Source organism: Emys orbicularis, chromosome 2, assembly GCF_028017835.1.
Source record: "Emys orbicularis isolate rEmyOrb1 chromosome 2, rEmyOrb1.hap1, whole genome shotgun sequence".
NCBI lineage: Eukaryota > Metazoa > Chordata > Testudines > Emydidae > Emys > Emys orbicularis.
In genome coordinates, this window is record NC_088684.1 from 85,482,566 (window position 1) to 85,509,829 (window position 27,264).

General features: G+C 40.4%; 1 protein-coding gene across 1 annotated transcript in view; it reads left to right on the forward strand.

Annotated features, from left to right (window-relative positions):
- SMCHD1 (structural maintenance of chromosomes flexible hinge domain containing 1) overlaps window positions 1-27,264 on the forward strand; it is a 167,825-nt gene that overhangs the window by 73,939 nt on the left and 66,622 nt on the right. The window contains exons 20-27 of the mRNA XM_065397884.1: window positions 812-956; window positions 1,162-1,258; window positions 7,728-7,800; window positions 12,275-12,414; window positions 13,862-13,996; window positions 21,327-21,554; window positions 22,946-23,094; window positions 25,708-25,796. Of these exons, the coding sequence (XP_065253956.1) occupies window positions 812-956; window positions 1,162-1,258; window positions 7,728-7,800; window positions 12,275-12,414; window positions 13,862-13,996; window positions 21,327-21,554; window positions 22,946-23,094; window positions 25,708-25,796 (1,056 nt within the window). The remainder of the gene's footprint in view (window positions 1-811; window positions 957-1,161; window positions 1,259-7,727; window positions 7,801-12,274; window positions 12,415-13,861; window positions 13,997-21,326; window positions 21,555-22,945; window positions 23,095-25,707; window positions 25,797-27,264) is intronic.

Sequence of the window (27,264 nt, forward strand, 5' to 3'; positions counted from 1 at the left end):
GCTGGCCTGGGAAAACATTCCATGGGAGAAGCCCTCATCCTCTAATGGGACAGGGACCTCTTGTATGCCTTTCTCCCATTTTCTCTTCTGTCCAAGTTCCTGTTGAAAATTCGACGGGACAAAGCAATTTATTCTAAGATAGTTAGCTCCCCAGTAGACTTCATTCCAAGTTACAGAGGTCTCTGTTTGTACTCCTGTGTAGAGTCCATGGCAAAGATTTTTAGAAGTGACCAGTGATTTTTGGGTGCTTTGACTTTTTCGAGCGATTTTCTCAAAACGTGGTCAAGGAGAGAGGGTTATTTTCAAAGGATGAGAGTGCTCAAAATTTTTTTAAAAAATCAGGATGCATTAAGTGGCTCAAGATGGGAACAACTGGATAACAAAAATGTTTATCCTTGCATGTAAACTGAATTTCGTTTATGTAAATCCGAAGAATATGTAAATTGTTTAATTTTACAAAGCTGTCCACTGTCCCGTTGGATTTTGTTGAGATATTTCACAGTGCTCTGAAGTTGCAGACATGTTTTATATAAGTTCTTACACCTATATGTTTGCATTTTAAACAATTACTCCTAAATCCATACAGACTGAAGGAGGAGCGACTGGGAGGTTCTGATCTATCACTGCTGCCAAAAATCTCAGTTTATTGTCTACTAGCCTGTTAGGATGGGACCCTTCCTCCCCTCCCCCCCCCCCCATCTATTTGCCTATTAGGGTGGGAGCTTAGGTGTCTGTACTGATGCCTTAGTTAAAAGAAATATAATGTGTAGTTACAGATAAAATTACCTACATTAACTTTTTTCTCTCTTAGAGGGGAAACCAGAAAAATTTTCAGTGAGTCTTTTGGATCCTCCATTTCGAGTTGGAGTACCTTTTAATATTCCTTTGGACTTGCAGGATGAATTTGGTCATCCCACACAGCTGGCAACTGATATTGAGCCAATTCTTGAAGCTAGGTAATTAAACATATCGAATTTTTATTCTCCCTTTTTTGTAACTCTTTTAAACACTATTGTTCTTTAATTTTACAAGGTGTTGGACTAGGTATTTTTAATGTAAATTGACACCTCCTGTTGCTTCCAAGCGTTCTTACATCTTGATTATATTTTGGGTGAGAATTAAAATGCTTTTCTTTAAATTAATTTTAATTTATTTTTGTAGTGGTTTGACTTTACAATATGAAGAAATAAGTAAAGGAACAAACTGCGTCATTAAGGGTGTCACTGCTACAGGCCACGTAAACAATTACCTGGGCAAGGTAAGCTGAGTTATTTAAATTTGGGCAGTATATTAAAACTGCTCACTGCTTTATATGTAAAATGCATTTTAGTGTTCCGTTGTCTTTTATCTGTTCTTATTAGAAGTATGGGGAATAAGCAGGAATAACTCTAAATGCTAGTAAATAAATACAACTATGACATAGTTGGCATCACAGAGACTTGGTGGGATAATATGCATGACTGGAATATTGGTATAGAACGGTACAGCTTGCTCAGGAAGGACAGGTGGGGGGAAAAAAGGAGGAGATGTTGCCTTCTATATTAGAAATGTATACACTTGGACTGAGATTGAGATGGAAATAGGAGACAGACTTGTTGAAAGTCTCTGGGTAAGGATAAAAGGGGTAAAAAAATAAGGGTGATGTTATCACAGAATATTCAAGGAGCTGACTGAGGAGATATCTGAGCCATTAGCAATTATCTTTGAAAAGTCATAGAAGACTGGAGCAACTCCAGAAGACTGGAAAAGGGCAAATATAGTGCCCATCTATAAAAAGGGAAATAAGGACATCCCGGGGAATTACAGATCAGTCAGTTTAACTTCTGTACCCGGAAAGATAATGGAGCAAATAATTAAGCAATCAATTTGCAAACATCTAGATGATAAGGTGATGACAAATCCATGCTGAATTTTACTTAAGAACAAATTGTGTCAAACCAACCGAATAGCTTTCTTTGACAGGGTAACGTGCCTTGTGGAGGGGGGGAAAGCGGTAGACGTGGTATATCTTGACTTTAGTAAAACTTTGGATACTGTCTCGCATGACCTTCTCATAACCAAACTAGGGAAATGCAATCTAGATGGTGCTACTATAAGGTGGGTGCATAACTGGTTAGAATATCGTTCCCAGAGAGTAGTTATTAGTGGTTCACAGTCATGCTGGAAGGACATTACGAGTAAGGTCCCGCAGCCAGGGAACAGTTCTGGGTCCGGTTCTGTTCTATATCTTCATCAATGATTTTGATAATGGCATAGAGAGTACACTTACAGAGATTGTGGACGATATCAAGCTGGGAGGAGTTGCAAGTGCTTTGGAGGATAGGATTATAATTCCAAATGATCTGGACAAACTGGATAAATGATCTAAAGTATATAGGATGAAATTCAATAAGGACAAATGCAAAGTACTCCTTAGGAAGGAACAATCAGTTGCACACATACAAAATGGGAAATGACAGCTGAGGAAGGAGTACTGCAGAAAGGGATCGGGGGGTGGGGATATAGTGGACCACAAGCTAAATATGAGTCAACAGTGTAACACTGTTGCAAAAAAAGTGAACATCATTCTGGGATGTATTAGCAGGAGTGTTGTAAACAAGACATGAGAAATAATTCTTCTGCTCTACTCCGCGCTGATTAGGCCTCAACTGGAGTATTGTGTCCAGTTCTGGGTGCCACATTTCAGGAAAGATGTGGACAAATTGGAGAAAGTCCAGAGAAGAGCGACAAAAATGATTAAGTGTCTAGAAAACATGACCTATGAGGGAAGATTAAACAAACCCAATCTTTTCAGTCTGGAAAAGAGAAGACTGAGAGGGGACATAACAGTTTTCAAGTACATAAAAGGTTATTATAAGGAGGAAGGAGAAAAATTGTTGTTCTTAATCTCTGAGGATAGGACAAAAAGCAATGGGCTTAAATTGCAGCAAGGGTTGGACATTAAGAAAAACTTCCTAACTGTCAGGGTGGTTAAGCACTAATGCCTAGGGAGGTTGTGGAATTTCCATCATCGGAGTTTTTAAGAGCAGGTTAGACAAACACATGTCAGGGATAGTCTAGTTAATACTTAGTCCTGCCATGAGTGCAGGGGACTGGACTAGATGACCTCTCGAGGTCCCTTCCAGTCCTATGATTCTATGATTAATTGACTTGGATACAGCATCTCTTACAACAAACATACATGTTTCTTGGATTGTCTTAAATGTAAATGCAATCTGTGGGGACAAAATCAGAAAGGCTAAGGCACTAAATGGAGGATTGGTGAGGTCCCAGAGGACTGGAAAAGGGCAAATATAGTACCTATCTTGAAAAAGAGGAGCAAAGAGGACCTGGGAATTTAGCCAGGTCAGCTTATCTTCAATATCTGAAAAGATAGTGGAACAAATTATTAAACAATCAATTTGTAAGCACCTAAAGGGCAATAGGGTGATAAGGAATAGACCGCATGGATTTGTCAAGAAGAAATCATGCCAAACCAACCTAATTTCCTTTGACAGGGGTTACTGGTCTAGTGGATGACATATCAGTAGGTGTGATATATCTTTTTTTTTTTTTTTTTTTTTTTAAGTAAGGTTTAGTTTAGTTTAGTTTGCAGATGACACCAAGCTGGGAGGGCTTGCAAGCTTTTGGAATTAGAATTAGAATTGAAAAAGACCTTAAGAAATTGGAGAATTAGTCTGAAATCAACAAGATAAAATTCAATAATAAGAACAAAGTATTTTGGTTAGGAAGGAAAAATCAAATGCACACATACAAAATGGGGACTAACTAGTTGGGAGGTAGTACTGCTGGAAAGGATCTAGGGGATATAGTTGATCGCAAATTGAATGAGAGTCAATGTGATGCTGTTGCAAGAAAGGGCTAATATCATTGAGGTGTATTAATAGCAGTTAGACACAGGAGATAGTTCTCTTGCTCTATAATGTACTGGCGAGGCCTCAGCTGGAATACTATGTCCAGTCCTTGGCACCACACTTTAGGAAAGATTGGAGAGATTCCAGAGGAGAACAAAAAATTATAAAAGGTTTAGAAAACCTGACCCATGAGGAAAGGTTAAAAAGCTGGGCATGTTTATTCTTGAGAAAAGAAGACTGAACAGACACCTGATAAGTCTTCAAATATGTGAAAGTCTTATAAAGAGGATGGTGATAAATTGTTCTCTCTGTCCACTGAAGGTAGGAAAAAGAAGTAATGGGCTTAATCTCTAGCAAGGGAGATACAGGTTAGATATTAAGAAAAACTTACTATCTGAAAGGTTAGTTAAGGTTTGGAATAGGTTTCCAAGGGAGGTTGTGGTATCTTCATCATTAGAGGGTTTTTTAAATCATGTTAGACAAACATCTGTCAGGGATGGTCTTGATTTACTTGGTTCTATCTCAGTGCAGGGGGATGGACTTGATGACTTCTTGAGGTCCCTTCCAGCCCCACTTTTCTATGATTCTGTGACCCTACCCTGTAATTATAGTGGCACAGGAGCGCAATTATAGTTAACATTGCATCATGACATCTGTTTAAAGGTCAACTTTTCTAAGACCGCTAAAATTGACGTGCTTATTTGGATATCTTTGAAAATTAGTAAGCCTCAGAAAGGTACAGGGTAGGGTTAGTGACCCAAATTTGGAGTCATTTGAGCATGGGATTCCAGAGATATAAACCCTGGGGGGGAAATAGCCATTTTTTTTAAAAGTTCCAAGTATCTCCCCTCTCCAAAAGCTAAGATCAAACTATTGATGTGATGGTGATCAAAATGGTCTCAAGCCATCAAGTTTTGCCCAAGATAGTGCATGGCACCCACTAAATCTTTGGAGGACCCAAAATAAGAATGGTAATTAAGAAAATGTATGTTTTTACACTGTGCATATACCAGTACAGAAAAAATGGGTGGAGGGTTTCCATTCCTGTCATTTTATATGCTCTAAAGCTAGGCTCTTGTAAGTGGTCTAAAATACGAATGGTTAATTGGATTGTTTTGAAATTTGGTGTGCTTGATTGGGGGGGGGGGGGGTCTGAGTTTGCATCAGTGATCCAAATTTGGGGTCATTTGACCAACAGATTTCTGAATTCCAAGCCCTCAGAAGAAAATTTCCTTTTGCTGCCTTGTACTGTTAAACTGAGAGGTACTAATGATTGGATGAATCGCACCTCAGATTGCTGGATTGCTTGCCCTTCAATTAACATAACTAAGAATAAATTAATCACCAGCCCCCACCTAAAACAAAAGGAATTTCTGAAAGAGGCTATGTCTACATTATAAGCACTAGATCAGCACAGCTGCAGCTGTAATGCTTATAGTGTAGACACTTGCTACAGTGACGGAAGGGGTTTTCCATTGCTGTAGTTAATCCGCCGCCTCAGGAGGCAGTAACTAGGTCAATGGAAGGATTCTTCTGTTGACTAGTGGTGTCTATACTGGGGCTTACGTCGGCTTTACCACTTCTCTTGGGTGTGAATTTTTTATATCCCTGAGTGATCTAGCTAGGTTGATCTAAGTTTTAGGTGTAAACCAGGCCTGAATGGCAGGAGGTTGCTACAGTTCGTGAGGCATGGGTGGCAATTTTATTTTGAGGGTAATGTAATCAGTCTTTGGCAGTGGGGGTTAAATTAAACATGTGAATGCTTCCTGGAATGGAAGGAGTATTAGGAGGCAGAGAGGTGGATGAATAGGGGGAGAGGGAATGGGGATAAGTAGTAGAGGAGAGCAGGAGAGATTCTGGGCTGAGATGAGGGAGGCCTGTTCTGGCAGTGCACCCGAACCTCCTTCTTTCCTCCAACCCCCCCTTTCACATTTAATAGTGTTAGATCTAGTCCTGTGGGTGAGAGTGAATGGGTTGTAAAAGAGGTGAAGAGCTTGTATGTTTCAGCACCTGTGGGATTGTCAGGGTAAAAGATGTGTGTCAATGGTCATACTGGGGCATTGTTGAAAGAGGGTAGAGTCAAGGTTGCATGGGCAACATTAACTTGTGCATTTTCTGGTTTTCAGAAGTTTTAAGTTTTGCTCAACTCAGTGTTCTGCAGGGGGACAACATACCACCAACCAACCATAACTCTATATTAACATAGTTTTTTGCCATTGAATACATGTTATTGTTGACCGCTTTTATACTGCTGTCCACAACTGCTGTAGATTCTGAGGAATATTATATAATACTTTTTTGCACTGAATTATAATATATATTATATTTCATATGGTCAGAACTTAAAATATTATTATTTGAGGCTATGTAAAGTTTCTCTTATTTGGTCAGTGTGGTGTTAGTGAGTGTGTAAACTCCTATGAGTAAATTTGTAAGAGAACTTGTTTAAAAACCATATGAGTTGCTGCTTATGCTGAATAAATGAATGCTAACATTATACATAAGTTTTTTAGAACTTCGTTCTTGTTACTCATAATAGGTCTGCTCTAAATATTATTGCCATAGACTGGTATATGGTTTCCTGCAGCTAGACGTTTAAATAACAGAATTCATATGTTTAGCCATTCATCATCATCGTTCCATACAAAAACCTAAATTTAATAACTCCCAGAAAGCCTTTAAGGGAAAGTGAAGGACTCAAATTAAGTAATGTCAAAGTTATAGTTGGCCTTGTAACTTTAACTCGGCCCCCTTTTTTGTTTGCCTTCTTTAGAGCATGTAAATGTTCTGCAGGACTCATTCATTGTGCAGAAAGAATAGTGCAGTGAATGAGACTATTCTTAAATATTTTTATCCCACCTGTTCAGTGAGTGTACTCCTGATTCTTTCACTGCACATCATCCATTCTGTCCTCTGCAGAATTACATGTGCTGCTAGGCTGGTGTAAATTAAAATTTATTCCAGATCTACACCTTCACAAATGCAGATAATTGATCGAGCTGGGTATTTATATGGCCTCCATCACCAGAGTTTGTGAGGACTTTGATCAGAGTGTTTACCTGTCATCTATTTTTTCTGCCTTTTGCAGTATTGTTTGCATTTATTTTCATGAGCCATTTTTGGAGCTTTAGTTTCCCAGATTTGACATCTCTGGGGCGGAAGAAAGAGAAATGCAATCAACCACTTGCAACTATGTCTACTCAGTTTGTTTTGTAACTATTTTATTACATACTCTTGCAAATTTGTATACAAATAAACATTTTCAAGTAGCTACAAAATATGAGGCACCCAAGGACTGCAGTGCTCCCTGTTGGATTTAATTCCTAGAAGTTTGGGCTTATGGGAGTTCTTGAACTGGGAGCCTGGGCTTAGTGATTATTAGTGATATATCTTCAAATCAACACTTACAGATTATTATATAACTAGAGTTGCCTACATTTTTATTAGCTGTCCAGACTGGTATTCACTCTCCCTCACTTCTTGGTGTCTTGTTTCAAGCAGATAGAGAGCGATGGAGACAAGGTCTGCATATCTCTTCTTTAACCCCACCCCACCCCCACCCCCCAAAAAAACTAACTTTTTTTTAAAAAGCTCATGCGTGCAACCACGAGTTATGTTAACTGCTTTTAAAGTGTCTGGGTTCATGTTGGCTGATATTTAGCAACAAGAATAGAGCTCTCTGTAGGCAATAACATCAGAAAACTGATAATCTAGTTTGCAACTTAATACAGAAAATTTGTGTAAGCCTCTGGAATTTCACAAAAATATGCATGAAAGTCCAAAATATGTTTTTGTAGGTTATGAGAATTTATGTAAACAAATCTACGATCTGCGTTTGTTCAGCGTTAATCCTTACAATGTTCTTTTCAATAGAATTTCAATCTGAAGGTTATTCTTCCTGGTTTGAAAGAAGACTCTCAGATCTTGAAAATAAGATTACTGCCTGGTAAGTATTTTGAAATATTTGTGATGACATGTTGAAAAATATTCTAACACTTTTTTTTGTAATAGTGTGCCTCCATTCAAGAAGACACAATACCTGATGAGATGTACATTTACCTCTACATAATTTATCATCTGTTATTGTCCATAATATGTAAGTCCAGGTACTGGGCTTTGTATATTATTACTAGCAAGTAAAGACTGGAAACTTAAAACAAACTTTATGATGCCATCCCCCTTTATATGGAAAACATTCGCTCAGCATTCCAGCTCTACCTGTTCTCTTAGCAGTTGGAAATCACCTGCTTGTCTGAGATACATTTTGTTTTATTTTGAATCCTTTTTTCTGATCACAAACTTTTTCTAACCAGGCACAATTATTTAGCATTTTTATTTATTTCCTCTTACTTCTCTGGAGCTTTTGGTTGCCCACTAGTCTCCATCTTCTTTGTTCCCTTTTTAGAAGGGTCACTTTGTGAGCAAATTCTGGGTTTTTCATTCAAACTGTGAAATCTTGGCTGGGGGTGTATAGATATAGTGTCTCAAATTCAAAGTGTGCATCCTATGGTAGTTGCTGACTTTAGCATCATGCATTCCTCTCATGCCATTTAGTAGTCTGTAAGCAGTACCCTACCAGCTTTCTAAGTCCTGTTGTGGACGCACTGGAACTGAACAAATTTAGGTCCCCTCTGTAAATGGAATTTTTTTGGCATGAACAGCTAAGAGTTTCTCAGAGACAATGTGGGTGAGGTAATTTTTTTTTATTCTTCGAGTTGATGCGGTTGTGTATTCCATGTAGGTGTGCATCCGCACACCATACCAGAGCCAGAGAACTTTGTCTAGCAGTACACATAGAGGCAGCGCTTGGGTCTTGCAGCCTTTTCCCCTCCCCTGCTGTACAAGTGTGATGCCACTATCAGTTTCTTCTCACTGCTCATGGCTGGAGTCGGAGCTGTGTGGTATTATTTCACCTCATGCTTTCTGTCTCAGTTACCTGAGACTTTTCTTGTATATCGGGGTGGGCAAACTACTCTGGCCTGCAAGCTATTTTAAGCCGGCCCCCGCTCTGGTGCTCCGACTGGGGCGCTGGGTCGGGGGCCGGACCACACGGCTTGGCCCAGCTCCAGCCAGGGCGCTGGGTTGGGGGCCAGACCACGTGGCTCGGCCCAGCTCCGGTGCTTCAGTCGGGGCGCAGAGTCGGGGCCGCACCATGCAGCTCCTGGAAGCTGCGGCATGGCCCCACTCTGGCTCCTACGTGCTCCAATGGGAGCTGCAGGGGTGGTGCCTGCCGATGGGGCAGTGTGCAGAGCTGCCTGGCCGCGCCTCCACATAGGAGCCTGAGAAGGGATATGCCACTGCTTCCAGGAGCCACTTGAAGTAAGCGTCACTCGGAGCCTGCACCCCCTGAGCCACTCTCCACACCCCAACTCTCTGCGCCAGCCCTGATCCCCCTCCCGCTCTCCAAACCCCTCGATCCCAGCCCGGAGCACCCTCCTGCACTCCTCATCCCCAGCCCCACCCCAGAGCCTGCACCCCTTCCCACACCCCATCCCCAATTTTGTGAGCATTCATGGCCCGCTATACAATTTCTATTCCCCTATGTGGCCTTTGGACCAAAACGTTTGCCCACCCCTGTTGTGTATATAGTTGTAGTAGCTCAGACAGTGCCCTCTCTCCCCTCCACCACAGAGTGAGAGCTCATTCTATGAGAGCCCAGATAACACTGATTGTGTTTCTAAGTGATGTTCCCATTTTGGATATTTGTAAGGCTGCCACTTGACCCTATGTATGTATGTTAACAAATCACTGTGCCATTCTGCTGCATCCTGCTCAGATGCAAACTTTGGGAAGACAATCCCGCAGTCTGTGTTCAAACAGACTCTGAGCCCCAGCTACTGCGAGTACTACCTGAGAGTCATCTGCATGGAATACATGGCTGTATCTACTCAAAGAAGAAAACATGGTCACTTACTGTAACTTTTGTTCTTTGAGATGTGAAGCAGACATGTATTGCACAACCCATCCTCCGTCTCCTCTGACATTCGGTGCGAAGGAACTGATGGGGGTCGGGATGGCGCCACCCTTATACGGCCAGGAGAGGGCATAAGGCCGTAAAACGTGAGCACCGCCCCTACAGGTACTGCTAGGGAAAGTTCTCTGGCTCTGGTGCACTGTGTGCGCGCACATCTGCATGGAATACTCATCTGCATCACATCTTGAACAACAGTTACAGTAAGTAACACTGTTCTATTGGACCAGCTTCTGTTGGTGAAAAAGACAAGCTTCTGAGCTCAATAGAGCGTCTCTTTACCTTGTCTTTGTCATATCCTGGGACCAACCTGGCTACAACAACATTGCAAATACCAATTTCTCAAGCAGTTCCACTTATACAGTATATGTAAGAGATTTACCACGGTGCCTTGTTCTGATGGTGCTGTTACTCCTTTTTGCACAGGCTTTTCCAGATTAGGAAAATGTATGAGGTGTGTCAGGTCTGTCATGGGTTAACTACTCTTGGTCTTTGCCCTTTTGACCAACATCAGGTGTGCCAAGCCATTTTGGGGAAATTATTCTACGGTAACCTTCCTTATAGTTAGACTAGCAGGTCCACCTGTAATTTCTTTTTTATTCCATTACCTTTTTCTGGTCTGCAGACAGATGTAAACGCTCCCTTCTGAGAACGTGTATAATAGTCTAATTTGATCAGATTAGATAAAATGAAAGATGTACTTCTGAATTTTCACCTCCTCCTATGTCAAAGATATTTGGACATTCTCTTTCTTCCTGCAAATACCAGACGCACTTGAGATTTGTCCATAGAATTGCAGGGCATGGTCACATACTTTGCACTGGAATCTGTCTTTGGCAGTGCAGTGACACTTCAGAGCAATTGATTCAATGCAATCCTACCTTTTAAAGCTAATTTGGGGGCAATAGTGAGCAAAATCTTTTTCATTCTTTGCTTTTCTTAGGGGACTAAAGTTTCACGGGGGGTTGCTTCCTGAGTAGAACTGTCTGTTCATCTCCTTCTCTCCATTTGTTCCTCCCCTTTGCTTTTTATGATGTAGAAGGCCATCCAGAATAAGCTGAAAGTACACTGGTGCTCCATCTGCAAGGAGACCACAACAACTACAGAAGAGCAACTCTGCTAAGATTGTTTCATGGGCCTGGGAACAATTGTAGGTCATATCAATCCTGTGCTGAAGATCCTTAATTGCCACTTTAGGGCTTAATTAAAACTCTGCATCTGGTCTCTTAATGGCTATCCTTTTCATTTGACATTTTTAATCTTTAGGGTCCCATTCAGCCAAGGTAGGCAAACTTATTAACCGGTTCTTGCCGATGATGTTTTTCTACCATTTATTCTCCCAAAAGCTTGTTCTATACTCTGGTTTTCAAAAATAACTTCCTGTAAGGGATCAGCAAACTCTGTTTGTGTAAAGCTTTTTACTAGCAGAGATTTTAATTTAGTCTTCAAAAGTTGTCATATTCTCTTTTCCTGCCCCCCACTCCACCCCACCCCACCCTTCCAAAATTGCTATCACTTTATAGGTCTTTTCCCACTTGTTGATAAAAATCAGTTTTAGATTCGTGGGTTGTAAATGTATAGTTCCCAGCTCAGGTGGGATATCATAACTGATTACTTAGTTCCCTTTCCCTTTTTTAATTTTAATTAATCTCTATGATTCACCATAGTTGTTTTTATTGCATAGGGTAGAAATTAGAAGTTTTAAATAACTAATAGACTAGAACAGAGATTCTTTGCAAAATATTTCTGAAAATTGACCAAAGTTATTTATTTAGTCTTTATTCATTCTCAAAGGACTTTGACATATACCTCTGGTCTTAAAGCTAATGAGTTAGTTTTCTTTAGGGACTCCACATTAATTTTTAGAATTAAGATTGACAACATATACAAATTATTTTACCTTTTAAGCTATTTTGAGAGCTCTCACTATGCCCTCCACATCACATCATTTTTTTCTTTTTATTTATTTTTCCTTATGTTTGTATATGAGTTATAAAGGTTGTAGATTACATGATTAGAATGCCTTTTAGCATGATTGATCAGATTTCTTTGTGGTTATCTACACCCTATAGCACATTTCATATGTTTGCCCTGCATCTCACGGGAAAGTCCATGTTCAGTATCTTTATTGGTTTACTGGTCAACACTGATAGTATTGGCGACTTGTAAAGATGTGTTTTATATATCTGGTGATCGCTATATGTCTATTTAAGCACATTCAGGAGAATAGTAAACAATGCACCTGCAAGGACAGAACCCCCTGCTTATTTCAGTGCTAGTATTCTTCTGAGGAAAGATTCATGAACATGAATTGTGCTAGATTGTTTGTTACCACAGGTACCGTGGCAGTTTATTTTCAAATTACGGTTGTTACACAGAGAAACTGAAGTCAGATAACCTGTAAAATTCTGAAGTGTAACCTCTACTCTAAAATTGGGTATGTTTACAGGCCTTCCTCGTCAATTGAAAGTGAAACCTGATTCTGAAATTCTAAAGATTGAAAATGGGACATCTTTCCCCTTTCAGGTTGAAGTGTTGGATGAAGCAGGAAATATAACAGCACAACCAAAACTGATAGTTCATTGTAAGGTAGGCTACATTTTATGTATACTAGCACAGGCTTCTGTTATGGCACTTACTTTAATAAAAAAGTGTGGAAAGGATCTATTTTGTTCCGTCAACCCAATGTAATATACTAGTAGTTTTCCAGATATCTTGAGATTTCATAGTAATTGCAACTTCAGTGCCAACTCTACCACATAGTTCCTGACTAAATGTCAGAGGTACAAAAAGCTGACACATTAGTGATTAAAGAGATATTGGGATGAGGATATTTAATTACAGTATCAAGATACTTCAGGTCATGCTTGTGTGTGTGTGTATGTGCGTGTATATATATATAGAGAGAGAGAGGAACCCTGCTTACATTTATTTGGTCTAGGATTAGCTAATGCCTCAAGTGAACTCTTAATATAAGAAATAACAGACTATTATTTACAATATATTGTATGACAATAATTATTTTTAGTATTGGTTGTTTAACTGTCAGCAAACCACTGCAGAAGTTAATATTTTTTAACTCCTCTAACCCATTTAATGTATTTAGATTTCTCAGAAATAAGCTCACAGCAGGCAACTTTAAAATGTTTAACAAAAATGTTTGCACTTAGATTTTCATGTGTGTATTATTTATGCATGTTACAAACTTAACTTTAACATTTTTATTTTATGAATGAGTGGTAAGTGTTCTCTCAATTTTAGGGCATAAATCTAAACAAATCGTAAATTTTGAGTGGCATGAATCATTGTTTGGAAAAAATAATTTAAGGCAAAATATTTTAAATATGCTTAAAGATGAAAATGCAGGCTAATCTGTATAAAAACAAATAGTGTATTATTCACGTCTCCTAAGGGCAGGCCCACACTAGAAACTTTTGCTGGTATAGCTATGTCAGTTAAAGGTATGGGGATTTTTTTTTGTTTGTTTGGCGGTGTTTGGTTTGGTTTTCTTGTGACATTTCTATAACAGCAAAACCCCTAGAGTAGATGCAGTTAAATTGGCATAAAAGTGCTTTTTGCCAGTATACTTATAAGCTACACTGACAGTATAAGATGTGTACACACGGAACTGTTTGCCGTAGCTATATCAGCAAAAGTTTTCCAGTGTAGACTGGACCTAAATTATTAGGATAATATGAAGGGTTGTTGAAAACCAATGTTTAAGACTAAGCTACCTTCTTTCTATAACTAAGGAAGGACTAGTGCCCCTTCATAATACATGTACTTGTATGTATTATTAACTATGCAATATTAAACGTGTATGTCAGTCACAGTTGTAATCCTCATCCTCCTAGGCCTCTCCTATTGTTTGTTCTCCATTGCTGTGAAAAGCATGACTTTGGATTCCAAGATTCTTGAAGGAGCGGACCTCTCATTTTACCTGTAAAGAGCCATGCTTACCTTTGGTGTTGCATAACTCATATTTTAACTTATTTACATGCTACTATATTTAAGTGTAATTTTGCATTTTAAATAGTTTGTAGGTGCTCCAAATCTTCCTGTGTATGCCGTGGATTGCAGTAATGCTGGGACAAATATTTTAACTGGACCAGTTTTGCATGTACAGAATATAAAGAAAGACCAGATGCTCAAAGCAAGGATTGAAATACCTGTAAGTATTGCTCTGGCGATGCATGCGAATGAAAGAGGTAGGGATGAATTTAAGTGGCAGGCTGCAACTTTTTGAACTTCACAATAGGGAGGGGTGCTATATGCCCACTCCCTCACATATCAGGCAGTTAAAGGAGTCCAGTACAGAGTTACAGGACTCCTGCCCTATAACCAGTAACTCGTGTTAGACCCTCTTCGGGGGCTCTTTGTCCCCGCCTCTGCTCCATGCAAAGGGGTTAGAGACTACTAAGGGGAACCTCTGTCTTAGAAGACTTCAGGTCTCCCTTTCTTCTTACAGGCATAAGGTCCACCAGTGAAATCCCAGGTCTCATTTATCTCTGGGAGCTGGCCCTTCTAGCCTCTATCTACACTAGGCGCCAGCTGCAAGTTGTGATGAACTAAACGTCCTATACTATCTCCTAATGTTAGACTTTCCATCTTTACTCCTTTTGTCTAACTGCCTTCACAATGCTGCCGGGAAGGCAAAATAGAGACCAGATCTCTACCAGTTTGGCCCAGTGTGAAAAAACTTCCTTCCTAATCCCCCAAATAGGCCATTGATTAGATCCACCATTGTGGAAATGCAGCTCAATATACTGTCAATACAGGAAGGGAGGGAGGGTGGGGCAGCTATGAAGCAACTGAAAATGGCCCCAAAAAGCCCAGGAGCACTTTAAATCATGGAGATGGGGAGTATAAGCCAGTCTGTTCCTCTGTTCCCTGCTCCCCACCCCTGCCAGCCAGTGGAAGGCAGAGAATCTCCCCCTCCCTCTTCCACCTATTTCAGAGATGAGCAGAAGGGATTTGGGATTTCCAGGCTGGTATGTTCCACAAGCTGAGTTTCATTGCCTTTAGTGTGATCAAACATCATATCCCCATCATTGAGCTGGGGACAGGGCATTGTGCTATACCTATGCATTAATTCTTTTAGAAAGGAGTATTTTTTTAAAAAATAGGCAAAGGAAGGAATTGCAGAAATTGCATTAGTTAAAAATAATTTTTCCTTGGTATAGTATATAGTGACTAGTTTAAAGAGCCTTGGAATACTTATCTAAAAAGCACAAGATAAACACAAATTGTCTGTATAGAATGTACAGCTGCAAGATGTGTCAAAACTGCAGCCATTAACAGGTACAAACAGAAGACAGTAGTGAAGGAGTTTGCTGTATACTCTGTTTTTGTGTTAGTTAAAAGATTTTGTTTTTTCATCTTCTGTTCCTATCCTCTTGATGTTTTTCTGTATTTCATTTTCTTTGTATTTCATTATTATTGTTAATATGAAACCATTCTTTATTCTAATTCCTGTCATTTAATGATCCCTCTCAGCACAGGTTGTTATTTCTTTGTAGTTCAGAGAAACTTGTCTCTGTCCACAGCCCAGGGCCGGCTCCAGGCACCAGCTTGTCAAGCAGGTGCTTGGGGCGGCCACTCCGGAGAGGGACGGCAGGTCCAGCTATTCGGCGGCAATTCGGCGGACGGTCCCTCACTCCCGCTCAGAGCGACGGACCTTCCGCCAAATTGCCGCTGCAGATCGCGATCGCGGCTTTTTTTTTTTTTTTTTTTGGCTGCTTGGGGCGGCCAAAACCCTGGAGCCGGCCCTGCCACAGCCATTATCACATTTAACCCAATAGTTGAAGAAAACGTGAGGAACTTTAATTGGTTTTATCTTGAAATCTGAGGAGATTAGTTAACTTGTAAACTCCTCCTTCTCTTAAAAAAATCAAATCAAATCTTTATTTTCCAACAAATTTGCTTTTTCTGGCTTTCAGGCTGGTAATGTCCATGGCATGACTATAATATAGTAAATAAGCAAGATTTCAATTTTCTTTAATACTTAAACACTTATCTATGCTACTACTTGCACTGAGGAGTCAATTAAATGTCCTCATCTTGCACTATGATACCAACTTCATAGTGACCTTTAAGTATACATCAGCTCTGATTTCTACAACAAAAAGTTAGGAAGGATTATTGTGGTAGCTACCATATCCGATCCAATGCAGAATATGACTGAGGTTTTTCCACATGATATTGCCTCTATAGAACCACACTCTGTAAGTCAAAAGTGCCTAGCCATGTGTTCAAGGAACCTTCCTGAAGAGTGGTTTCCTCTGAAGTTTCTTTGAGCTGAACATTACATAGACCAAAGGTTATAAACAATCTGCTTCCTTTTGCTATCCATCAGTCCATATCTGACTACCAGCTGGAGTACTCATAGGTCAAACCTGTCCATTTTCTTGGTTTAGATCTAAATGGAAGTAGTTTAAAACGTCTTATAATGATAGGTTTAGTGTAGGCATAAGTCTGGTACAGTATTAGAGTTTTCTTTCTAACTTGCATTGAATTTATTGTGACTTCTGGTTGCCATGGGCCTTACCTAAGAAAATAGGATTTAAGAGGTATATCTCTTAATTTTCAATATTCCCTCACTTCAAATGGTGTGAAAAGTGTCTTTTTTTTTTTTTATACTGTCTGGGAAGAATTTATAGCTAAAGCCTGTGGTACCTGAAAGATCTCTTAAAAAGGATATGAAGGATCTTGATGGCACATGATTCTGGAGATACTATTTCAAGAAGGTGTTTGAGCACAGTGGATATTGCCATAAAGCCTGACCTGAAATCCCAAAATGAATGGTGTTCTCTGGCAATGGAGCTGCACAATGACCTATTGAAACCAATTCTACCAGATAAATGTAAGAGTTGTTCAGAATAAGCTGAAAAAAAACCCTGTTAAAGTGCCAGCGGTTCCAAGAGACTGCATAGTAAGAAAATGTTCTTTGAGTTCTGGTCCCTATGTGTATTCCACTGTGGATACGCATGTGCTTGAGACCGGAGAATTCTAGTAAGTAGTGTCCATTGGAAATGTAGAGAGTAGTTAGTTAGAATCATCACTCCAGGGAATCATCTGATCCCCCAGCACAGGACTTAAGTTATCCCCAAGCTTCCTCGCTTTAAGAATTGCATCTACTGCCCCTGCTTCTTTTCATTCATTGACGACCACTAGCACTGCCTCTACTGCATTGGAGAAGCCCATATCTCCATTAAGTACAGTATATGCCACTCCTTTCCCAGCCGAGAGCAGTAGGCACGAAAACTCCAGCTTCGGAAGTACCTAATGGAATGCGCCAGGGAGCCCCAGTCAGATCCAGGCTGGGGAGAATCCCAGGTACATCAGCCTAAGACATCAAGGAGTGCGCCTCCTAGCTTGATGTCTGACTCAGGACCAGGAATGACTAGAGCCAAGGATCCTTCATCTGGCCCATCTCACAAGAGTAAAAGGCACTCTCTCTTGAGCATAAAAACAGATTCCTTTCTAGATCTGCTAAGAGTAGGGATCCCTTCCTGTCCCCATCCAGGTTGGGCAAATCCTTGCACACAGGACACAAGGACTTAAGTTCTCCTAGGCCTTGTGGCCATGATCAGAAGGTACATAGGAGCAAGGCTTCTTCAGTACCGCTCTGCATGTCATCGACACTGACCACAGTACCGACTAAGACAAAGCACCTGGACCCGAAGGATTGTGAACCATTGGTACCGACAGTTACTACATGGTTGAAGTCTCCTTGATTGGTGCTACTGTCAGATTCCCCCTAAAGAACTACCAGTTACTAAGAGACCCTTTACACTGACTCCAGTGGTATGAGGCGACAAGACACAGCCTTCTAAGCCTCCAGTATATCCGACACCACTGCACAGGATATCTTCATTCTCCCAGACCCGCAGTCTCCCCTGTTGTCGGGATCGACCCTCACCAGAGAGATTCTAACACCAGAAACAAGCCCATTCCATTAGCTACTCATGGCTTCGTGACATGGGTACTGACAGCACTTAAGATGGAACTGGACCTGACCTTCTCATCATTAGGAGAGTCAGATGTACCAGTGGAACTATCCTCCCCTCCACCAAGGGAGTTCAGCTCAGACAGGGGATCAAGAGTCTCCTACTACCAATCTCGTCCATCTAAGTAAGGACCCGCTGCTAGGGACCAATTTTTCCTAATAGCTTGGAGACTGCCACAACCTACATTTGATCCCTCATACTGATGTTACTGGGGGCCATGGGGCCTGTACACATAGCATCTGGAGTCAGTGTGATCCAAGAAGGAATCTTTACACCTCTTTGCCTCCAAGAGGTCAACCAGAGCTTCCTGCCTATGCAGGAGGAAGAAGATGAACCAGATCTGCTGGTACCAGTAACAACACACATTTCATCTTCCTCACAGTCTCATAGTTTCTTCTTGACAACCACAGACAGTTCCAAGAGCTGCTTTGGAGAGTAGCAGAAGAGCCTCAGATTCCCTTAAAGGAGATCCAGGACTCATAACACAAGGGCCTGGACATCCTACAGCTTACAGGATCTAGCTGAATAGCACTCCTGGTCAATGAGGTGATTCTGGAACCAGCAAAATCTGTGTGGCACATGCAACCTACCCATTCTTCTTACCCTAAGACAGCAGCAAAAATTGATACTTTGTCCTGGCTAAGGGAGTGAAGTTCTTGTTCTCCCACCCTGCCCTGAACTCCCTAGCTGTCGAAGCAGCGGTGGAAAGGACTAAAAACACCCAAGGGCCAGCCCTGTGGCTCAGGAGGCCAAGCATTTAGACCTTATTGGGAGAAAGGTGTTTACTTCCACCAGTTTCCAATTTAGAATTTCCAATTACCAGGCCCTCCTGGCAAAATGATTTTTTTGAATTATTCTAAATTCCTGGTCTCTAAAGACAGGTTACTCCAGGAGAATAGGGCTTTACTTCACACCCTTTTTGATAAGAGCATATCAGTGGCAAGAATCTGATTACAAGATGCAGTTGATGCTGCTGATACTGCTTCATGATCACTGATGACTGCTAGAGTGATGCATCAGGAATCTTGGCTACACTCTTCAGGGTTCCCCAGGTAGGTACAGAACACCATGCATGACTTGCCCTTTAATTAAATCAGTCCTTTCCACCAGAAGACAGACAAGTCTTTGCATTCATTAAAAGACTCCAGGGCAATCTTCTGCTTCCTGGGTGTATATATACACCAGTCCTGAAGAAAGTAGCATAAGCAACCTTGCAAGCCAAGGCCTTTGCTACAGCCTTTCTATCACAAGCGCATTTATGAGCTACTTTGCAAATGGCAGTGGGTGCAGAAATGGAGATATATTGTCCAATACACCTCTTCTGCAGCTACCCAGCCTCACCACCCTGCCTCCCCAACCAAAAGATAGTTTTGACAGGACACTAAGGAGCTGCAAACCAATGTTCATGACATCTCCACCCAACTCAGAGATCCATTTTGGTGGATGCCTAGCACAATTTCCCCACAACTGAGGGCAATAACAATTGACAACAGGTCATTCCTTTAGCTCAATAGAGGTTCACCTGACAGCAATCAGCACTTGTCACCCTCCAAGGGATGGCTTCTCTATCTTTACTCACTCAGTCACCTCCCAATCAAGTTCTTAACGGTCTTAATTAGAACTTCCCCACTGGTACTAAGACCAACTGCTCAATCGTACCTTAATTTAGTACTTTCAGCACTTACCAAGCCACCTTTCAAACCCCTGTTTAGCTGTCTGATGCATCACCTGACTATGAACGTTGCTTTCCTCGTTTCCATCACCTTGGCCGGATGGGTAGGCGAACTGGAGTCCCTAATGGCAGACACTCTTTACACTGTATTTCATAAAGACAGGGTCTCACTATGACTACATCCAAAATTCACCCTTAAAGTAGTTTTGGAGGTTCACATAAACCAGGCTATCCACTTACCTCTCTTCTTTCCAAAACCCCACACCTTCAGCATAGAGAAGAAACTTCGTTCTTTCAACGTGAGATGAGCTTTGGCATTTTACCTACAGAGAAGAAAACAGATCAGAAAGTCATCTAGGCTGTTTCTTGCCATAGCAGGTCTAGCCCGAGGACAAGCTGTTTTCTCCCAGTGTATCTCTGGCTGTATCCTACATTTTTATTCAGTGGGCAACCTTCTTCCCCCACTGAGCTACAGGCTCACTCTATGGGAGCACAGACAGCCTTGGTAGCATCACTTCTAGAAGTACCTCTGCTTGATATTTGCAAGGCAGCCATGTGGAGTTCCAGACACACATTCTTGGGCAATACACCTTGGTCCAAACCTCCTCCACTGATGCGTCCTTTGAGACAGTGGTTCTACAAGCAGCCATATCACCTGGATCCTCACACCCTCCTTCTATTTATGTACTGCTTGTCAGTCACCCACGATGGAATACACATGGGGAACAGCGCTCGACGAAGAAAGGGCAGTTACCTTTCTAACTGCATTTTTTTTTTAGATGTGTTGTCCTTATCTCTATCTCACTACCTGCCCTCCTTGCCTGCTGCTTTGGCTCCTCTCTGGCTCCTCTCTGAATCAGGGTACGAGGAGGAATTGGAGAGGCCTGGGTCCACACTGCCCCTTATACTCTCAGCATAGAGCACAAGGAGAGCAAGGGCACAGGCGCAGACCAACGGACATTACTGACTAGAATTCTTTGGTCTCAGGTGCATCAAGTACACATGTACCTACAGTGGAATACAGATAAGAACTGTGCATCTCAAAGAATTCCAGTTATGAAAGGTAAGTATTTTTCCTATGCCTTAATAGGGACCATGCCACTGGACCTGGGTGGATCCCTGCATGGTTGCTTTCCCTAGATCCTAGGTATCCTGGGAAGGATGTCCAGGGTTCCTTGGATCTGAATTGGTCAGATTAGTCCTTTGCATAGGCACTTGGAGTCTGGTTGTGTGTCCTCAGAGAGTTAGTTAAGAAGGGATATTGCAGATTTACATCTCCAAAGCTTAAGAGCTGTAGTAATTTGGATTAATGGTGATACTTTATATCACTGATGAATACATTCTTAAGGTTTGATTTTCAGGGGTACAGAACCTAACATCGCCCACTGACGTCCAGGGGAGCTGCAGCACTCAGCACCTCTGAAAATACTGCCATTGGTATTTAACCCTGCAAAAGTTATAGTTAAATAGTAAGATGGCAAACTGACCTATTTCAAAGGGTGGTTATACTCTCAACACAGCTGTAAGGTTATTTTTTAAAATTATTGTTTTAAAAAAAAATACACTGGATTTGAGGTTCCAAACATGGAAATTTCTATAAATAACTAATATTTCAAGATGTGAAATTAAGATTTGCATTTTTATTGTAGTTTTGAGAGGCCAGATTCTGACCTCAGTTACACCTAGGCCAGTTGAAACCTAGAGTAACTCCATTTATCTCAGTGGATGTTAGAGCTCAGATACACCCAACGCTCACAAAATGTACAAGTATATATTTAATGTCTTATTTATGTCGCATTCAATGTTTTTGCCATGCATAGAGTTGTAAAGATGTGCCACCAGTGGAAAAGACTATTAAACTGCTCCCCAGTAGCCATGTTGCAAGACTGCAGATTTTTAGTGTAGAAGGACAAAAGGCTATTCAAATCAAACACCAGGATGAAATTAACTGGATTGCAGGGGATGTCATGCACAACCTTATTTTTCAAATGTATGATGAAGGAGAAAGAGAGATCATCATAACTTCAGCTCTAGCAGAAAAAATTAAGGTAGGTATTTTAGAAGAAACTTTATCATAAATTCAAAGTAAATGGGACACAACTGGTAGAATATACAATATGTAAAGAAGAAAATGTACTGGCTTCTTTACAAGGGGTTTGTTCTCTCTCTCTTTTTTAAATCAGGTACATGAGCAACATTCCAACTGATAGTCTCTGGATATGTCTACACTGCAATTAAACTCCCATGGCTGGTTCATGTCAGCAGACTTGGACTGCTGGACCGTAAAGTTGAAGAGTATACATTTGGGCTTGGCTGGAGCCTGGCTCTGGAACTCTCCCTCCTCGCACGCTCCCAGAGTCTGGGCTCCAGCTCGAGCCTGAATGTTTTATAGCCCCACAGCCCGAGCCCCAGTTAACTGACAGGCCAGCCCTGGATATTTTATTGTAGAATAAATATACCGCCACAGGCCCCTTGAAGATCTGAAGCACTATACAAACATGGAAATGTTACTTTTCTCATTTAATAAGATTGTTCATCTCTAAAAAATCCAATAAAATGTTAAAACTATGTCCATAGGGGGGTAAAGACACTTAATGACCATTTTATTGAATTGAGTAAGACTTGCGTAATATGCATCATATTCTGTTACCATTAATGCCAGAAACTATCTCAACAGTAAAGGTCTTAGAATAAGATTACTTTAAGTACAGAACACATTTTATTAATTGATAAAAGTAACATTACTTTGCTTGTATGGCATTCTTGTTCCTCAAGGCTGCTGAGACTCAATAAGAATCTTGCCTGAGTGAAAATTGCAGAACAGGCCCTTTGGTTTATTCAGAACATCTTTTGCAGTAATATGAAAAGTAGGTTAGCATTTTCAAGACTTTTTAAAAATAAAATAAAATAAAAGTCCTGCCTCCTCCAATGCAAAACTTCCTCAACTCTTCATAGCTACTCTCCAGTATAATATGTTAATCCATGTAATACCTGCCCCAGAACTATACTCTTGGCTTTGGGGGCTTTCCCAACATTCGGTAGCCTGGTCAGATTTGTGTCAAACCTGTAACTTCATGAAGGACTTATGTTCCCTTATGTTCTTCCTCCTATATATAGATGTAGGGCTTGATACCCAGGCAGAGCTCCATTGAATTGATTCAGATTTTGTCTTGATAAGGTTCTAGAGCACTGGGACTCTGTTAACAGGACATTTTAGGCAGTCAGGCTGAATGTAAGTTCTCTTCAAAGTAGACTTCTGTATTTGTTCAGGTAACATAGGTTAGTGTTGGAAAAACTCAAGGCTCTCATGAATAAGATTACTACTGCTGTGTATATTTTTACATACACAGTCCAGTCCTGAAAACCATAATGTATATGTACAAATGAAGGGATGAATGTTGTATAGCCAGTGATTAGTTAATAAATATTTTGGTTTTAGGTTAACTGGACACCCAGGATTAACAGAGAGCAAATGATTCAGGGACTACTGCCTGATGTGAAAGTACCAACATCTGTAAAAGATGTGCGTTATTGCCTAATTACATTCCATGATGACCATGTATCTTTGGAGAGTGCATTTACAGTCAGGTCTGTTCTTTTAAAACACATTTTTATTGATAATGCTTTTTGTAAAGGGTTGTAATACTGTCCTTTAAAAAACAATAATTAGTGTTTTTTCAATAAAAGGGAAAAAAATGTAAATATTTGAAAGAGATTATACTTATTAAGAATTAAATAGGCTATCCTAAAGCAAAAAATGTTGATTGCAGAGAAGAACATGGTGTGTGAAGAAAAGCATCCATGTATGGCTGTACGTAGTTTGACAATCACTTGTGAATATAAATCTATTTAAAGGGAGGATGTTGGTAGGCTTCAGTTGCCTGTGTTACAGGATTGTTGAAAAGCATTGGCCTCTCTCTGTTGGTTACAGCAACAATAAAAGGGAAATATTCGCATCAGTGCAGAGCAAATTGGTACAGGTATCCTACAATTGGAAACAGTGATTGTTAAATATGTAACAGACTTTCAGCATCTACAGGACTTCATGGCTTCAGAGCAGTGTACAAATATTAACTAAAAGTCAAAATATCTTTGCAAGGTAGGTTTGCAGCAATCAGACGTTCTCAAGATCCACAAAATACAAAATGGTAGCCAACCCTGAAGCAACAAAACTGTACAAAGTTGAAGCAGGAGTTTCATCTTAAGTGCTTGTAAAACACTAGCACACCTTGTAATGCAAAATAAATTACTTGAATAGATGTAAGTTATTTTGATTAGATAGTAGCCTCCATTCTTCTTCAGGAGAAAGATTCTTGAAAAACAAACCAAATTGTTGTTGCTGAAACAAAACAGAACAATAGAGACCATCACCTTTATTGTTTATTCCTTATCTGAGAAGGTGATTCTTCTGTCTTCCCCTTGATAGGAATCTTCTTAACAAATTGTGTTTAGGAAGCTGATTCAAGCACAGTTATTTGTAAAATAAACTTATATTTGCATCTGAAGAGATTTTTTTTTTTGGTCAGACATGGTTGTCTCTTTACATAGTGCCAAATGCGCTGACTGTTTGGAGCCCAAAGACTTGTTTGCTGCCAATACAGCATTAATATCACAAATTTATTCCAAGTTTCCCTCTAGATGAACCCTAGGACTAGCTCGGGAACAAGGCTTAATAGCCCTGAGAAGAATGTATGCAATGTTCTTGTAGCAGTGTTGGTCCCAGGATGTTAGAGAGATGAGATGGCTGAGGTAATATCTTTTATTGGACCAACTTCTGTTGACGAGAAAGACAAGCTTTTGAACTACCCAGAGCTCTTCCTCAGCTCTGGGAAAGATACTAAGGCTTATGTCTGCACTGGCAATTGAACAACAAAACTTTTTGTCTTTCAGAGGTGTTTAAAAAAAAAAAACCCAAATCCTGAAAGACAAAAGTTTTGCCGCGACAAATGCCAGTGTGAATAGCACATTGTCAGCAGGAGCGCTCTCCTGCCAACAACAGAAACGCTGCTCGTTGGTTGTAGAAGTTTTTTGTCATCAGGAGAGCTGACAAACAGCAGCTACACTAGATGACTTTTAGTGGCATGGCTGTGGTGACACAGCCATGTCGCTAAAAGCTGTGTAGTATAGACATAGCCTCAGAGTGTCACAGCTAAATATAGGTTTCACCTTAAATGGTCCCTTAGAATATGTGCTAACTACTTATACTAAACTATCTGTTCAACCTTGCATTTAGTTGTGACACTGAGTACCTTTTCCAGACCCGAGGAAAAGTTCTGTGTAGCTGTAACAGAAGTCGGTCCAATAAAAAATATTACCTCACCTACCATGTCTCTCTGAGAAGAATGGTCAATCCTAAACAGAGTAGACATAGCTTAAGCTAGTCATTAATATTTTATGGCCTCATTTAGAACAACCTGAATGCTGATTCCTTCAGCTGTTCACGGTCAGACATAATACCTGTGGAAGACAAAGTAACTCAATTCAGTAAATAAACCAACTTTTATTTTATTTATTTTTAGAAAAAATATAATTTTAAAGATCCTCACACTAACTATTTGTGGTACAATTATACATACACCTCTACCCCGATATAACACGACCCGATATAACACGAATTTGGATATAACGAGGTAAAGCAGTGCTCCGGGGGGGGGGGCGGGGCTGCGCACTACAGCGGATCAAAGCAAGTTTGATATAACCCGGTAAGATTTTTTGGCTCCCGAGGACAGCGTTATATCGAGGTAGAGGTGTACTATAGGAAGAAATAAATTCCTCAATCCAATAAGATTGGTTCAGCCAAAATGCGCTGAAGGAAAATCTGGTCTATGTGCCTTTTTTTATAGATGAGATCTTGATATCTTTGTGTATGTATATCACGGCATATTATCATGATCCAGATTCTAATGGATTTTACAACTAGACATATGTTTTAAAATTAATTCAGACATTTGTACAATTTATTTTGTCCTAATCTGGTTACAAATACTGTTCCAAATTGCAGAGTAGACTGGACTTTAGCCTGGTTACAAAACACAATTCAAAAGTTTGTCAACTACTAAATCAAATGTAAGCACTTGAGTCTGTAATATATGCAAGGATATAATTTTGAAACTCTGTTTGCAAATGAATTATTTTTGTTAAATATGTTTGAAGTAATTGATTTAATGAAGAACTACAAGCCAATTTTGTATGCCAATTTAGACCACTTCCTGATGAGCCTAAACATATTAAATGCAAATTAAAAGGACCAAATACATTACAGATGGGTGAAGCGCTACAAAGTGAAATCGGTGAGTACCTGCATGTCCTATGCTTCATTGTAGGATATAAATATTTCCTTATCTCTCATAATGTATTATCCTGTTATCTGTACAAACAGCATGTGGCAGAAACTCTGTAGTACGTTGTCCAATATAAAATAGGCAGCTACATTTTAAAATTAAAATCCTAGTATGGAAGAGTTTATCACAGCTCAAAGTGAAAAGGTAGTGTTACAAATATCTTCTAGAAGACAAAACCCACCTGTAAATCTGAATTCCTAGTCTACTTGATATTCCTCCCTCTGGAGCTCAGATCATCAGGAAGATTTTATTTAAGTCATGCTATCTAAAACCTCTTAATTTGAATACTATTTCAGATCTTATTTCAGAAATCTGGTCATCTCTGTATTAATTTATTTTAAGGCTGAGGCTCCTAATTTGAATGGAAATAGGCATGTTGAGGAGACCATCAGCCTTTTCAGTATTCCTCAGTTTTGGTGTTTTTCACAGCTTTTACCTCATATTTCAATGTCTTTATTATGTATATATTGATGACTTAAATTCCCATTGGCTATGATGCTACAAATGTTTGGCTATGAGGTATTTTATTGGTAGAACTGTCAGTGAAATAATATGTTGTGATTTTTTTTCAGCTGATAAAGAGGGTTTTTTTTTCTATAATATACAAGTAGTTTAGGTATGCTGAATGTGTAAATGACCTCAAAATAGTCTGAAAAATATCAGATAATATCTACTTAACTAACCTCTAGAAATTAAAAATATTAGGAACATTTTGTGGGGATATAAAAGTGTATCTTGAAATAAAACTCCCATTTCATTTATGAGGCAATAAAAAAATCAGCATAAGACAGCTCATGTTAGTGCTCTAATGTGTTCTCACATGAGTTTCAATATTAAGAAGACTTCTCTTTTAATTCTATGTCAAGTTAAGAGATGATCTACTGCTAAAGGTAAATGTGTGTGAATGGGAAAGGAGTCGTCTTGTCAGGTATGGCTAGAGTAAATGAATGCATTTTTCACTATTTCCTATTTACCGTTTATACTCATTCATAAGCCGAATTTTTTTAGTGAAAAAGGGAAGCACCAGAGAAGAGGGTCAGCTTATGAACGGGTATAGAGAGGGAGAGGTGGGACACAGCCCGTCCCCGCAACGGAAGGAGCAAGGAGAGGCAGCAGAGCCAGAAGGGAAGAGGCGGGGCCAGAGTCTGTCTGCTTCTGACCACGTTGCTCTCCCCCCAGCCTCCGAAGCAGATGTAGCTCCGGGGCTGGCAGGCTGCAGCCATGTCGCTTGGCCCCGCCCCCCAGAGCAGGCTGTGGCGGTGCCGCCCGGCCTGCCGGAGCATGCTACGGCCGTGCCGCCCAGCCCGTTGGAACATGCTGTGGCCGCGCCGCCCGGTCTGGCCCGCCGGAGCAAGCTGAGGCCGTGCCCATCCTGCCAGAGCAGCTCCAGCCAGGCCAGAGACATCCTCCCCTGGTC